At 40.1% G+C, this 17,468-nt stretch overlaps 1 protein-coding gene and 1 long non-coding RNA gene across 2 annotated transcripts in view; one reads left to right on the top strand and one right to left on the bottom strand.

Annotated features, from left to right (window-relative positions):
- LOC134751181 (uncharacterized) overlaps nucleotides 1–17,468 on the bottom strand; it is a 456,797-nt gene that overhangs the window by 388,867 nt on the left and 50,462 nt on the right. The gene's annotated exons all lie outside the window — the stretch shown is intronic.
- The window catches only part of LOC134751169 (uncharacterized), a 185,907-nt gene that overhangs the window by 25,568 nt on the left and 142,871 nt on the right, over nucleotides 1–17,468 (top strand). The window contains exon 2 of the mRNA XM_063686541.1: nucleotides 3,803–3,975. Within this exon, the coding sequence (XP_063542611.1) occupies nucleotides 3,803–3,975 (173 nt within the window). The remainder of the gene's footprint in view (nucleotides 1–3,802; nucleotides 3,976–17,468) is intronic.

A 17,468-nucleotide genomic window follows, 5' to 3' on the forward strand; every position in this document is an offset into this window, starting at 1 on the left:
AGATGTACAGTGTTTGGTGTAAGTTGTGGGGTAACAGGGGAATTGATTTTGGCTAGGTCTGGTTTCGATCATCATCATCATATATGTAAAAGTTAAACTCTGGTTGGTGGAGCGATTTCCATTTATGTCGGTCCTCTGCCTTCTCCTTGACAGCCTGATACATACGACACGACGTTGAGTTTTTCCTTTACTTAATCTATGTATGATCTCCTTGGTCTCCCCCTCCGTCTTCTTGCCTCAACTCTCCCTTCAACGATGTTTTTGATAAATTCGCCGTGTCGCATCAGGTGCCCAAGCATTTCGATCACCGAGCGAAATATTTTGGGTTGTATCATAATGGCTGTATTGCTATGTTTATTATAGAACGCACCGCAAAAGCAGACCCAGGGGGTTACATTATCGCATAATACAGTACTATTTGCGGTATATTTGTTTGAGGCAACAAAGAATAACTAGACAAAGTAAGTGGTATATTTGCTATCGTGTTGCCAAAGAAGTTACTTACTTCCCAGGATTAAACCGTTAAAGAGCTTTTATTACTGAAATATTTTTCGTCACATTACTACATTATACTGCAGTTGGTCGAATGTCAGTGTGCTAGAACCGCAACGTTATCTTATTCAAAGATACGACGATATAAGAGACGTCACTCGACCCCCATCCGGGAATTTCACTAATTTCCCTAAACCGTGCCACCGCAACTCGCATATTGATTGGTCTGCCTGTCCGTCGTGTCATATATCTCTCGATTGTAGTACGCAGTACGCACCCCGGATTTGCATGAGGGAGGCTTTGTGTGTTGCGTGACTTGTATCTTGTATGTATGTGTGTATGATGCTATTAGGCCGTACAAAGGAATAATGCGGGATTAAGCGGCGCAGACGGGATTGTCGGACGCAGTGCCGGCTAGTTGTTTTGTTTCTAAATACTTGTATAGACACGTGTATACGATTCATTGTTTTAAAGACAGAAATTAAAAATGTTTAGGTTAAATCCTGGCGTCTGGAGATTACCCCTAAATTGTAAGATGATATCGTACAATTTCCATTCTAATCTTGATTCTTAAAAGCCTCATACTCACATTAAATCATTTTACGGTTTAGACTCACTTGTTTTAGTCACTCACGCGACATGTACAGCAGCATGCGCATGTATGGCAGCGGCAGTACGCAATACACGGTCGTCGTGAACGCTGCTCGCACTATTAGTGCTTGAGAAAGGAGACCTAGGCTCTCCGAAACATGTCGCGCGAGTGACTAAAACAAGTGAGTCTAAACCGTAAAATGATTTAATGTTAGTATGTCTCACAACAGTTTAAATTCGATTAGCCTCATACTCGTTAAGGGTTTAATTTGACTCTATCCGTAATATATAGATAGTATATGTACTACTGTGTTTATAAATTCAACACTTCCAATACCTATCTGCACATACGCTTTCGTACTCAGTGTACTCACTGTATGTACTTGTTTGACACCTTGATTTTGTGCATATACCGACAAAAATCAATATATCATTGTAAATGCTTATTGGATGTAGGTGTCTCATTGTGTTCTGATTTTACATACGGATTTCAGTTTTTATTTCGGAAAAAAAATGCAATTAGGTAGATTACATTTGCGTAATATGTGTTATCTCGTATAAACTCACGGGTATATACATCCCGGTCATTTGATAGGCGTGCGTGGGGATACAGATCCAACACGTAGAGGCCCTTTGTAGAAGTTTGCTGTTATGTAATACACCTGCTAGAACCCATTCACGGGTACAAATAGATACCCGTAAATCGGTCCCAACAGGCGTAGGGGCTATTATAAACACAGTGGAAAAGAGTGCCGGTTATGGTGTTGAAGTTTGGCTGGTCAAAAGATTGGGCTATTGCTGAGAGGTCCGGACACCTGCCATATGTGTTATCTAATTGTTATCGTCATCATATTCTTTCTTTATGCATTCAGTTATTGATTCATTCTTATACGTTAGGATTCTAATGCGATCTTATTCTTCACGCAACGTCAATAGACTGATTGTTAGGGTTCTGTACCGCAAAAGGAAAAAACGGAACCCTTATAGGATCACTTTGTTGTCCGTCCGTCTGTCAAGACCCTTTTATTTCTGGAGCGCGTGAAGGTATCGACTTGAAATTAAAACCATATACTCAAGTCCACAAACCCTTGAAGCTGTGTAAAAATCAAACTTCTAAAATCTAAGTTAACGTAAAAAAAAAGATACGGCATCCGCAAAAAACGTATATTTCGACACTCAACTCGAGGGAATCAAAATTTGTACGGTACTTCCCGTTGACCTAGAACTATGAAATTTGGCAAGTAATATCGTCTTACACTACAAGTACAAGGAGAAATCAAAAAAACTATAAATTTGTAAAAAAATAAAAATAAAAGTTTAATTTGTACGGAACCCTCGCTGGGCGAGTCCGACTCTCAATTAGCCGGTTTTTTGTTACGAAATAGTAAATACTAAGTTAAGTTTATTCCCCTTAAATAAGGAATGATGTGGCGCTGACCCAGTTATATTTAATATCTTTCTAATCTGCTCCCTAGCTAAGCCAATAATAACTTGAATCGATAAATTGTTACGCTAAGCCGACATTATTAGTGGTTTCGATCCCGACTGTAATCTAGGCGTAGGTGTTAAATAATGTGCTTTGTTTTAGTGAAATCTGTTTATTTATTCATTCTTTTGACATTTAGAATATCGCGTACCTACGCAGTACCATCGACCACACTGTTTACTGACTTAACTGTCCATCGGTAAACCTTCTCACAAAAGGCATAAGGTCCACCGATGGATATTTAAGAGTGTAGCTGTTTGTACTACCTCAACCTTATCCAACTACGGAATTTGGAGACCTTTAATCAGTATTAGAAAGTAACTCACAATATTTTTAACATTCAATATTCGCTGAGTCAAGGCCCCCTCCGCTGGGTTAAGGTCTCTACTTTTCACTCCTAGGCATAATTTGACTTTTAACTAAATTATTGGTAGCGTCAAGGGTGGTCTCTTAACTCGTGTATTAGCCTCTCGCATAACGATGTTTTGTCCTTCGTAAATTACAGCCTAAAAGGTTCTAAACCCATTTGCCAACGAACAGCACTCTGGCACCTCTCCATTCCCCAATAAGGCCCGACATGACAACAGCCAACTAACTAACCTCCCCAAGCTCGTATGTGATACTTTCATTTCCAATTTCAACCTTAACTTTTAACCATTAGAGCCGCATTTGGGAAATCAATGTTGAGAAGAGTGAGGATTATAGTGCGACAAGGCCGCTTATGTCCATGGTATTTCTCTAGTGGTTCTACTAGTCAGTAACGTCCAGGGGTGTCACAGTAGCTCGAAGATAGATTCATAGATTCGATGTCTTCTAGTATAAGTTCGCTCTCATTGCGTAAAGTTGCCACGGATCTAAGGGTCAAATTAACACTGGTAGATATGGTTCTATTCGCTTATGCTCAGTAAGCAGTGGGAACACACTAGACACGCGATAACTGGTGCATTAGCCTAATCGCGCCGTCGCTTCGGATCTCAATTAAATATTCATTAAAGGCATCGCCTCAGGGGGTTCTAGGCTACACGGGCTAATGTTTCGGTTCTAGAAAATTATGCGATAAAATAATGTGTTCCTAAATTAAGATTTAACAAACGTCGCATTGAGACATATTCAAGATAGGCATTTGAGGGGGTTTTGAGGACGTTGATGCAACTATTCTCCATATCCCCAGTATGGTAATAAGATATTTAGAGTGTTGACACTTGACCCTAACATTGTTATCTCCTGTTCCAGCACCGAGGATGGAGAAGGCGAAGGCGTACATAAAGAGCTCGCTAAGCGCGTCGCGGCCGGCGTCCCCGCGCGACAAGCCCGCGGCGCCCGCCGAGGACGCCCGCGTGTGCTTCGTGTGCGGCGGCGCCGGCTTTAACGACCAGTACACCGTCCGAGTGAAGCCCGACCCTCAGGTGAGACACGTACAGAGCTCGCGGCCGGCGTCCCGGCGGGTGCTTCGTGTGCGGCGGCGCCGGCTTCAACGACCAGTACACCGTCAGAGTGGAGCCCGACCCTCACCCAACTCCCCAACATTCGTGCCAAATGGGTCGTCGACTCATGACATCAGTGAATATACGAAACATAAACTATCCAAATAACTACGATTCGCCTTGAACATGGTTTACTTTTCATTGGATACAAGAATATACTGAATCTGCATACCTAACGTACCGTAGGTCAAGCGTCAAGCCGACTATTTAATCAGGTTAACAGATAAAAAAATATGTATAAAAGTAGGTTAATTCTGACACGTCACACGCTGGACGTCACTCGTCAATGAAACAACACATCCATCAAATCTGCACCCAAACATTTTTAGAAATCACTCAATCAAATCACTTAACCATTCAATGTCATCGTCGATGCAAATTACCGCCTATCGCGAAACCGGTATAAGGCGGTTAGCTGTTAGCGAGACAAGTAAAACGATTGACTTTAGACACGAGTCAATTGACACCGACGCGCGACGCGAGTTGACGACCGAGTCAAAGTATTCGGAGAAACATATTCTTAGGCCTGTTTAAATTACAGAACAAAATCTGATACGAGACCAGTGGCGTTATTCATAAACGCGTTACTGGCCTGAATGAGGTATGAACCGTTTGTCTTTTATCTGTCGTTTTGACTTATGTATTTGTAAGAGAGGGATAAAACATAAATTAACTAAATCAGCCCCGTAAAGTTTTATGAATAAGAGGTAAGTATTTTGAACAACACGGAGCGGAGCTTTGGCTTTTAAAAAGGATCGAATAAGAAAACAAGAAAAAAGTCAAATGAAATTAAAGATTGACTAGTCACATTATGTTTTGTCACGGCCATAATTGGGACGAATCTAACGCCACCTCAACTTCTATACCCAAGCAGTTGGTAGTCACTGTTTTAACCATGAGAACATAGGATGACTTGAACGTACTCTGTACCGTCTGGCCGTGCGGGGAGCAAGCCAAATGGTAAAATTGACTGGAAAAATAACAGGAACCAAAACAGATAACTTGAAATACATATATCTTGTATCTGAAACAGTCAGCATTGAGGCAGCGATATACTTAAACAAAACACTACCGACAGAGCCATCAAATATCAATCGCCGTATGATTCGCAAGATAAACGATCCTAACCAAACAAGAGTTCGTTATCGGCGTTTAAAAACATCGCAGGTAAATCTTCGCTACGAGGGTTGACCTTCTTGCGAGGTACTGACCTAAACTAACTTGGCTAAAACAATAGGTTGAACACACTCTCGTAAGAATACAATGTTAGGATTGTACTTGTATTGAACGACAGTGTTAGGATAATACTTTCCATTTTTGACCGAGGGAAGCGAAGGCCTACGTTTCAGCTTGTTGTATTGTGGATGTTCTCTACAGATCGTAATTTCTCAACCGACTGGCATGAAAATTTGTGAGCAGGTTCGATAATTAAATAGATTCAGTTTTATGAATTAACGATGGCGGTACTATAGGGGTGTGCGAAGTCTACAGCTCAGAGAGCCAGTAGTCATATAAGTCATGGATAAAAACAAACTGTCGAAGATAGTGATGCTTTTAAAACAGGTGATTGGGCTTCCTTCTTATCCTGAGTTTAGGCTAAATTTTGAATCGGCTTTCAAAAAGAGGACAATGTAATAGAAAAACATCCGTTGTGGGGTAATACTTTTCCAAACGTTTAAGGTAAACCGTACTTCAATAAAATGATAACTTAATGACGCCTGACTGACTTTAATGAGTAACCGGCAGCGTCATGTTCACTACGTGATACGAGTCACGTAAATTGAACTCCTATAAATTCCGTGAATTCATTAATCGGGACATGCTGGCATGCATTCGACACGAGTGAAATGACATGGCGTTTACGTTTTACGGTACACTGTGCCAGTTTATTAAACTTTCAAGCTTAATAGGTAGAAATCAGAAGTATGTTCGTGTAAATATAATATAGTGTCACCTAAAGCACATTTCGTCTCTCAAATTCGATAGCGCTCTAGTTAAACCAAGAAAAGTCTGCATCGATTTTGATAGCACATGCAGTGCAAGTGTTATTTTAATCGTCAGACTTCTATGAAATTATCACGTAAAAATAACACTTGCACTGCGTGTACTATCAAAATCTTTGCAGACTTTTCTTGGTCTAACCTCTACGGAGTAGTACGGAGCACCTAGCTAGACCAATCCACCTTATAGAACCCTCGTGAAGTTGACCACCCCATTTCGTTTGCCCGCAAATGGCATATCTATATCGTTAGTTCATCGTTAGTTCACGTTTGTTCAGTAGGTAAAATCGTTAGGACCCGATTCCAAAGTCGATTTTTTTTAAAAAAAAAAGGGGGTGGCTGTCTTCACGCTAGCCACCCCAAACCACTTTTTGTTAGTTTTTTTGGTCTAGATAGCAAGATATTCGTTAGTTCATGATTGTTCAGGCATTGGCATCGTTAGGACCCGATTCCTTCATTTTTTATTTTTTTTTAAAGTGGGGTGGCTGTCTTCACGCTAACCACCCCACCCAGAAATCAGTCAAACTAACCATGTGAATCCATCGGGCGACGTTAGTTCACGTTTGTTCAGGCATTAAAATCGTTAGGATCTCAATAGATTTGCTATAAAAAAATAAAATCAAAAAATTCATATTGGCCGGCCGAGATAGTTCAGCAGGGGGGGCGTAACAAGCAATCGACACAGATACTAACGATTCTATGCCCTAAATAAGCATCTATAGACGATATATAACCGATACAGTACGGTAACTTGCGGGTATTCAGAACAGATTAAAAGATTTTCGTGGTTTTATATTTTTTTTTATTCTATGGTGGTGGCTGTCTTCACGCTAGCCACCCCAAACCACTTTTTGTTAGTTTTTTTGGTCTAGATAGCAAGATATTCGTTAGTTCATGATTGTTCAGGCATTGGCATCGTTAGGACCCGATTCCTTCATTTTTTATTTTTTTTTAAAGTGGGGTGGCTGTCTTCACGCTAACCACCCCACCCAGAAATCAGTCAAACTAACCATGTGAATCCATCGGGCGACGTTAGTTCACGTTTGTTCAGGCATTAAAATCGTTAGGATCTCAATAGATTTGCTATAAAAAAATAAAATCAAAAAATTCATATTGGCCGGCCGAGATAGTTCAGCAGGGGGGGCGTAACAAGCAATCGACACAGATACTAACGATTCTATGCCCTAAATAAGCATCTATAGACGATATATAACCGATACAGTACGGTAACTTGCGGGTATTCAGAACAGATTAAAAGATTTTCGTGGTTTTATATTTTTTTTATTCTATGGTGGTGGCTGTCTTCACGCTAGCCACCCCAAACCACTTTTTGTTAGTTTTTTTGGTCTAGATAGCAAGATATTCGTTAGTTCATGATTGTTCAGGCATTGGAATCGTTAGGACCCGATTCCTTCATTTTTTTCAAAAAAGTGGGGTGGCTGTCTTCACGCTAACCACCCCACCCCGAAATCAGTCAAAATAACCATGTGAATCCATCAGGCGACGTTAGTTCACGTTTGTTCAGGCATTAAAATCGTTAGGATCTCAATAGATTTGCTATAAAAAAATAAAATCAAAAAATTCATATTGGCCGGCCGAGATAGTTCAGCCGGCGGGCGTAACAAGCAATCGACACAGAAACTAATGATTCTATGCCCTAAATAAGCATCTATAGACGATATATATAACCGATACAGTGCGGTAACTTGCGGGTATTCGAAACAGATTAAAAGATTTTCGTGGTTTTATATATTTTTTATTCTATGGTGGTGGCTGACTTCACGCTAGCCACCCCAAACCATTTATTGTTAGTTTTTTGGTCTAGATAGCAAGATAGCCACCCCTGTCTTCACGCTAACCACCCCACCCCGAAATCAGTCAAACTAACTATGTGAATCCATCGGGCGACGTTAGTTCACGTTTGTTCAGGCATTAAAATCGTTAGGATCTCAATATATTTGCTATAAAAAAATAAAATCGGAAAATTCATATTGGCCGGCCGAGATAGTTCAGCCGGCGGGCGTAACAAGCAATCGACACAGAAACTAATGATTCTATGCCCTAAATAAGCATCTATAGACGATATATATAACCGATACAGTGCGGTAACTTGCGGGTATTCGAAACAGATTAAAAGATTTTCATGGTTTTATATTTTTTTTATTCTATGGTGGTGGCTGACTTCACGCTAGCCACCCCAAACCACTTATTGTTTGTGTTTTTGATCTAGACAGCAAGATATTCGTTAGTTCATGATTGTTCAGGCATTGGAATCGTTAGGACCCGATTCCTTCATTTTTTTCAAAAAAGTGGGGTGGCTGTCTTCACGCTAACCACCCCACCCCGAAATCAGTCAAACTAACCATGTGAATCCATCGGGCGACGTTAGTTCACGTTTGTTCAGGCATTAAAATCGTTAGGATCTCAATAGATTTGCTATAAAAAAATAAAATCAAAAAATTCATATTGGCCGGCCGAGATAGTTCAGCAGGGGGGGCGTAACAAGCAATCGACACAGATACTAACGATTCTATGCCCTAAATAAGCATCTATAGACGATATACAACCGATACAGTACGGTAACTTGCGGGTATTCAAAACAGATTAAAAGATTTTCGTGGTTTTATATATTTTTTATTCTATGGTGGTGGCTGACTTCACGCTAGCCACCCCAAACCATTTATTGTTAGTTTTTTGGTCTAGATAGCAAGATAGCCACCCCTGTCTTCACGCTAACCACCCCACCCCGAAATCAGTCAAACTAACTATGTGAATCCATCGGGCGACGTTAGTTCACGTTTGTTCAGGCATTAAAATCGTTAGGATCTCAATATATTTGCTATAAAAAAATAAAATCGGAAAATTCATATTGGCCGGCCGAGATAGTTCAGCCGGCGGGCGTAACAAGCAATCGACACAGAAACTAATGATTCTATGCCCTAAATAAGCATCTATAGACGATATATATAACCGATACAGTGCGGTAACTTGCGGGTATTCGAAACAGATTAAAAGATTTTCATGGTTTTATATTTTTTTTATTCTATGGTGGTGGCTGACTTCACGCTAGCCACCCCAAACCACTTATTGTTTGTGTTTTTGATCTAGACAGCAAGATATTCGTTAGTTCATGATTGTTCAGGCATTGGAATCGTTAGGACCCGATTCCTTCATTTTTTTCAAAAAAGTGGGGTGGCTGTCTTCACGCTAACCACCCCACCCCGAAATCAGTCAAAATAACCATGTGAATCCATCAGGCGACGTTAGTTCACGTTTGTTCAGGCATTAAAATCGTTAGGATCTCAATAGATTTGCTATAAAAAAATAAAATCAAAAAATTCATATTGGCCGGCCGAGATAGTTCAGCCGGCGGGCGTAACAAGCAATCGACACAGAAACTAATGATTCTATGCCCTAAATAAGCATCTATAGACGATATATATAACCGATACAGTGCGGTAACTTGCGGGTATTCGAAACAGATTAAAAGATTTTCGTGGTTTTATATTTTTTTTATTCTATGGTGGTGGCTGACTTCACGCTAGCCACCCCAAACCACTTATTGTTTGTGTTTTTGATCTAGACAGCAAGATATTCGTTAGTTCATGATTGTTCAGGCATTGGAATCGTTAGGACCCGATTCCTTCATTTTTTTCAAAAAAGTGGGGTGGCTGTCTTCACGCTAACCACCCCACCCCGAAATCAGTCAAAATAACCATGTGAATCCATCGGGCGCCGTTAGTTCACGTTTGTTCAGACATTAAAATCGTTAGGATCTCAATAGATAAAAAAATAAAATCGAAAAATTCATATTGGCCGGCCGAGATAGTTCAGTAGGGAGGGTGTAACAAGCAATCGACACAGATACTAACGATCTAAGCCCTACATAAGCATCTATAGACGATATAACACCGACACAGTACGGTAATTTGGCGGCATTAAATAAGGTTAGACAGGCAATAATAAAATGCAAAAACTTTAACTTATGCTCCTAAGTCGACGGCTGAAAAAAATACTCAGAATCGGGTCCATACGATGCCACTTGCAGAATAATATCAGCCGACCATGCTGATTCAAGATAGGTAGGTCATTTGCGGGCGATCAAAGCAGATTTTGCGGAAAAAAATAAATTTGAAAATTTGAATAACCCAACTTATGCTCCTAAGTCGACGGTTGAAAAAAATACTCGGAATCGGGTCCTTACGATGCCCCTTACAGAATAACATCAGCAGACCATGCTGATTCAAGATAGGTAGGTCATTTGCGGGCGATCAAAGCAGGTTTTGCGGAAAAAATAAAATTTGAAAATTTTAATAACCCAACTTATGCTCCTAAGTCAACGGCTGAAAAAAATACTCAGAATCGGGTCCTTACGATGCCACTGGCAGAATAACATCAGCAGACCATGCTGATTCAAGATAGGTAGGTCATTTGCGGGCGATCAAAGCAGATTTTGCGCAAAAAAAAACTTGAACATTTGAATAACCCAACTTATGCTCCTAAGTCAACGGCTGAAAACAATACTCAGAATCGGGTCCTTACGATGCTACTTGCAGAATAACATCAGCCGACCATGCTGATTCAAGATAGGTAGGTCATTTGCGGGCGGTCAAAGCAGATTTTGCGCAAAAAAAAAAAAACTTGAACATTTGAATAACCCAACTTATGCTCCTAAGTCAACGGCTGAAAAAAACACTCAGAATCGGGTCCTTACGATGCCACTTGCAGAATAACATCAGCCGATCATGCTGATTCAAGATAGGTAGGTCATTTGCGGGCAATCAAAGAATATTTTGCGGAAAAAAATAAAACTTAAATACTCGTATTTTAATAACCCAACTTATGCTCCTAAGTCGGCGGCTGAAAAAAATACTCAGAATCGGGTCCTTACGATGCCACTTGCAGAATAACATCAGCCGACCATGCTGATTCAAGATAGGTAGGTCATTTGCGGGCGATCAAAGCAGATTTTGCGCAAAAAAAAAAAAAACTTGAACATTTGAATAACCCAACTTATGCTCCTAAGTCAACGGCTGAAAAAAACACTCAGAATCGGGTCCTTACGATGCCACTTGCAGAATAACATCAGCCGATCATGCTGATTCAAGATAGGTAGGTCATTTGCGGGCGATCAAAGCAGATTTTGCGCAAAAAAAAAAAACTTGAACATTTGAATAACCCAACTTATGCTCCTAAGTCAACGGCTGAAAAAAACACTCAGAATCGGGTCCTTACGATGCCACTTGCAGAATAACATCAGCCGATCATGCTGATTCAAGATAGGTAGGTCATTTGCGGGCAATCAAAGAATATTTTGCGGAAAAAAATAAAACTTAAATACTCGTATTTTAATAACCCAACTTATGCTCCTAAGTCGGCGGCTGAAAAAAATACTCAGAATCGGGTCCTTACGATGCCACTTGCAGAATAACATCAGCCGACCATGCTGATTCAAGATAGGTAGGTCATTTGCGGGCGATCAAAGCAGGTTTTGCGGAAAAAAATAAAATTTGAAAATTTTAATAACCCAACTTATGCTCCTAAGTCAACGGCTGAAAACAATACTCAGAATCGGGTCTTTACGATGCCACATGCAGAATAATATCAGCCGACCATGCTGATTCAATATAGGTAGGTCATTTGCGGACGATCAAAGCATATTTTGCGGAAAAAAATAAAACTTAAATACTCGTATTTTAATAACCCAACTTATGCTCCTAAGTCGACGGCTGAAAAAAATACTCAGAATCGGGTCCTTACGATGCCACTTGCAGAATAACATCAGCAGACTATGCTGATTCAAGATAGGTAGGTCATTTGCGGGCGATCAAAACAGATTTGCCGGAAAAAAAATTTAATAACCCAACTTATGCTCCTAAGTCGACGGCTGAAAAAAATACTCAGAATCGGGTCCTAACGATGCCACTTGCAGAATAATATCAGCCGACCATGCTGATTCAAGATAGGTAGGTCATTTGCGGGCGATCAAAGCAGGTTTTGTGGAAACAAATAAAATTTGAAAATTTGAATAACCCAACTTATGCTCCTATGTCAACGGCTGAAAAAAATACTCAGAATCGGGTCCTTACGATGCCACTTGCAGAATAACATCAGCCGACCATGCTGATTCAAGATAGGTAGGTCATTTGCGGGCGATCAAAGCATATTTTGCGGGAAAAAAAAAACTTAAATACTCATATTTTAATAACCCAACTTATGCTTCTAAGTCGACGGCTGAAAAAAATACTCAGATTCGGGTCCTAACGATGCCACTTGCAGAATAACATCAGCCGACCATGCTTATTCAAGGTAGGTAGGTCATTTGCGGGCGATCAAAGCAGGTTTTGCGGAAAAAAATAAAATTTGAAAATTTGAATAACCCAACTTATGCTCCTAAGTCAACGGCTCAATAAAATACTCAGAATCGGGTCCTTACGATGCCACGTGCAGAATAACATCAGCAGACCATGCTGATTCAAGATAGGTAGGTTATTTGCGGGCGATCAATGCAGATTTTCCGGAAAAAAATAAAACTTGAAAATTTAAATAACCCAACTTAAGCTTTTAAGGCGACAGCTGAAAAAAATACTCAGAATCGTGTCCTTACGATGCCACTTGCAGAATAACATCAGCAGACCATGCTGATTCAAGATAGTAAGGTCATTTGCGGGCGATCAAAGCAGACTGCGGATAAAAATAAAACTTAATAACTCGTATTTTAATAACCCAACTTATCCTCCTAAGTCGACGGCTGAAAAAAATACTCAGAATCGGGTCCTTACGATGCCACTTGCCGAATAACATCAGCCGACCATGCTGATTCAAGATAGGTAGGTCATTTGCGGGCGATCAAAGCAGATTTTGCGGAAAAAAATAACTTGAAAATTTGAATAACCCAACTTATGCTCCTAAGTCAACGGCTAAAAAAAATACTCAGAATCGGTTCCTTACGATGCCACTTGCAGAATAACATCAGCAGACCATGCTGATTCAAGATAGTGAGGTTATTTGCGGGCGATCAAAGCATACTGCGGAAAAAATTAAACTTAAATACTCGTATTTTAATATAACACAACTTATCCTCCTAAGTCGACGGCTAAAAAAAATACTCAGAATCGGGTCCTTACGATGCCACTTGCAGAATAACATCAGCAGACCATGCTGATTCAAGATAGTGAGGTCATTTGCGGGCGATCAAAGCATACTGCGGAAAAAAATTAAACTTAAATACTCGTATTTTAATATAACACAACTTATCCTCCTAAGTCGACGGCTAAAAAAAATACTCAGAATCGGGTCCTTACGATGACACTTGCAGAATAACATCAGCCGAACATGCTGATTCAAGATAGGTAGGTCATTTGCGGGCGATCAAAACAGATTTGCCGGAAAAAAAATTTTATAACCCAACTTATGCTCCTAAGTCGACGGCTGAAAATAATACTCAGAATCGGGTCCTAACGATGCCACTTGCAGAATAACATCAGCCGACCATGCTGATTCAATATAGGTAGGTCATTTGCGGGCGATCAAAGCAGGTTTTGCGGAAACAAATAAAATTTGAAAATTTGAATAACCCAACTTATGCTCCTATGTCAACGGCTGAAAAAAATACTCAGAATCGGGTCCTTACGATGCCACTTGCAGAATAACAGCAGCAGACCATGCTGATTCAAGATAGGTATGTCATTTGCGGGCGATCAAAGCAGATTTTGCGGAAAAAAATAAAATTTGAAAATTTTAATAACCCGACTTATGCTCTTAAGTCAACGGCTGAAAAAAATACTCAGAATCGGGTCCTTACGATGCCACTTGCAGAATAACATTAGCCGATCATGCTGATTCAAGATAGGTAGGTCATTTGCGGGCGATCAAAGCAGATTTTGCGGAAAAAAATAACTTGATAATTTGAATAACCCAACTTATGCTCCTAAGTCGACGGCTGAAAAAAATACTCAGAATCGGGTCCTTACGATGCCACTTGCAGAATAACATCAGCAGCCCATGCTCCTAAGGACTCTGTACATTATAAAACTTATCGGCAATCTGATCTGGGGGCACGGCAGTGCCCCCGCCAAGTCGAGCAAAACAAAGAAGCACGGCCGTACCATCCTTTTCTCGAAGCCATTCAGGCCATTTTCAACGTCCTGTAATCTTGTGCTGGCTAAAGCTAGAGCCCTGAATTTTCAGTGACATATAGGGCATAATATGGCTTACATATATTCCCAAGAACATTCAATTTGAACTTGTAGTTTAAGAATTATTGCACGTCAAAGTTCCTTATTTTTGTCACTGACACACTCACTCACTGATCATCATAATTCTAAGGTACTTCTAGCCAACCAACACGCTTCAAATTTTAAACATAAGTAGTTTTTAGCTTAACAAGCCATAAAAAACCTAAGAATATAGCAATATCAGTCTCGTTTTAAATATTTAGGAACTGCATAAGTAAGTTTGTATTCCCATATGAATATATTCTATTAAAAAGTTACTTTTGCAGTTCCAACAAATAGTAGGTAAAGGTCTAAGATGTACGATGTGTGTATAAAGATGTGTATAGTATGAGCAGGGGGGTGTCACTGCGCAGTTTAGGTATATTTGGCCGGCGCACCGCCCGGGCAGGTGTATGGGCTGCCGCTCGGCTCGCACGATAGTGGTGTCACGTGGCGCTCGCGCAAAATTGAAAATACGCAATGGCTTCGAAACCTAAATCGCGATCTAATCTGTATAAAAGATAATGTTCTGTTTACGGATGTCTGAATAAACGGAAGAACAAGGAAGCAGAAAAAACATTTTTTTTTAATTCCGGACTATATTGACCGACATATTTTCAAAGGAATAAGTACTTCTGTGGCATACCTACTTCCGTGAGAATCAGACATACTATCTCCGGCTAAAAATTGTATGTTTACAGAATCTACGTTTGTAATTCCTACATATTTATCTTAAAAATAATAAATCAGTAGGTATAGGTGCAGAAACTTGTCAAGTGACAACCCCGTGCCGACACTCGCTGCTCGGTCATAAAACTGCGGCGCGCAAAGAATATTCACGGTTCGTGCGCGGTTATAAGTTTCAATTTTGCTTGCAGGCGGCGAGTGTAGGTATAATTTTATACCTAAATCTGGCTTTTGTGAAGAAGTGAATTTTCTGTATGGTAGTACTATTAGTTATTCTGTGGTATGAGTATGGTATGGCTATGAGTATGGTAAGAATATGAATATGGTATAGGTTCATACCATACATATGGCACTAGTGTGCGGGTATGGTGTGGGATGGGGACTTGGGTATGAGTATTGGATGAATACAAGTATAGCTTGGTATGACCATGAGTATTGTACAGGTATGAGTACGAGTACGAGTAACAGGTATAGTGTGAGACGGTTATGAGTATGAGCTTTCAGAAAAGTGGTAGCTGACGTACAAGAAGTAGTACCCGAAAAGACGGACTGCCTACAAAAAGAGATGAGATCCCAAAACTTCTACAACAAAAAAGTTTAGAGATGTAATATGATACCAAATCTGTTATTTTAGTCAGTGCCGGGGGGTGTTAAAACCGCATCAACATTAGATAACTTTAATTTTTAATACATATAATGACTTGGCAATCGCACAATATAATGCTTTACTCGTACCGTACTCCTATAGTATTTTATACAATCGTGATATAATAGAGAGCTTTTCAGTCGAGTACCGTGTTTAAGCAACGAAGCTTGCTGAGTTGCTTAAGGTACGAGATTGAAAAGCTTGATTATATCACTATTGTATACAATACTTTTTTCTACGAGACAAAAAAATAATACTTTCAACTAGTAGAATCATATAAGTAAACAAACCAAAAGTATACAGCTAAGATACGCGAGCTGCCGCAGCCCGCGATACCTCGCGCCCCGGCCGCCGGGTCCGGCGCCCCCGGCGGGTTGGTCAACGACACCTCCTCGTAACTGTACCTGCTCCTTGCTAAATTCAGTTTTAAGACAGTTTTTTTCTCGATTTTGGCCACCGTAGCCTATGGAGACTAACAAGCAACGCTAAGCGGTTTCCGTAGGGTATGGATGTTGCTATATGAAGGGTGTCACATGCGCGTTTATGACTTATGAAGCGCGGAGCAGGTACCAGGGTCTCATGAGTTACGAGGAGGTGTCGTTGACCAACCCGCCGGGGGCGCCGGGCCCGGCGGCCGGTGCGCGTACGAGTATAAAGGTATCGCGGGTCGCGGCAGCTCGCGTATCTTAGCTGTATACTTTTGGTTTGTTTACTTACGTATATGATTCTATAGGTACTAGTTGAAACTATTATTTTTTTGTCTCGTAGAAAAAGTATTGTATACAATAGTGATATAATCAAGCTTTTCAATCTCGTACCTTAACTTAAGCTACTCAGCAAGCTTGCTTAAACACGGTACTCGACTGAAAAGCTCTCTATTATATCACGATTGTATAAAATACTATTTTCTCAAACATGTTATATAATATTGATATTACGTTCTTTATATTAGGCTGGGAAGTATCACGTTTCAGGCGCGGCTAGACGAGAGGTCTGTAATGAAACTAATGAAATTTCATACAGTGGCAGGCCTAGGCCGGGAAGTGGCTTTTTTTAATTTCTATTTCACATATAATTGTGGCACAGTATCATGGCATTCAGCCATTTAAAAAAAACTATAAACAATATTTGCTTTTTGGTTCGTTTATGACATTCTGCCAATACGCCTATTAAAAAAAAAAAAATTTTGTTTGTGTTTTTTTTTTTTTAACCTGACGGGCTCTATGGCACTAGGGCCATTAGAGCGGTAGGACTGTGTGGGGGGATGGTAGCCTGGGGAAAATCAGGACCCTTCCGCATCACACGAGACGGTTTTGCTACGCTGGAATACTCCTAAAGATTTAAAAAAAACAATAAACGATATTTGATTATACCTATATATAGTTGGTCAAGCAAATCTTGTCAGTAAATAAGAACAAAAAAAACTACTCATCCTTGTCTTTTGGGTGTTAGTACTAGTGTAAGACAAAGATAGTATGATGATTCTCTCTGTCTATGTTTGAAATAAGACAGTCCTTTGACAAACTATAGACCTATATTAAACGTTTGAGAAAAGCACTATACATACATCGGCGTGAAAACGGGTTGTCGGCCTCATAACTATATTCTATTCGGCCGGCAACCCCTTTCTTCCCGGCCTCTGTAGTAATGTACTATTAATGCTCAAGCTGCATGTGATTAGCGCTAGCGTTATGTTCAATTAGAATTATTTTTAATAGTTGATGATCCTTGTGTCATTATGCAGCCGTGCGATGGCCAAGTCATTATACGTATTAAAAATTTAAGATATCTAATATTAATGCCGTTTTAACGCCCCTGGCACTGACTAAAATAACCGACTCGGTATCATATTACATCTCTAAAGGT

The sequence above is a fragment of the Cydia strobilella genome, chromosome 21 (genome assembly GCF_947568885.1).
Source record: "Cydia strobilella chromosome 21, ilCydStro3.1, whole genome shotgun sequence".
In the NCBI taxonomy this organism is placed as follows: Eukaryota; Metazoa; Arthropoda; class Insecta; order Lepidoptera; family Tortricidae; genus Cydia; species Cydia strobilella.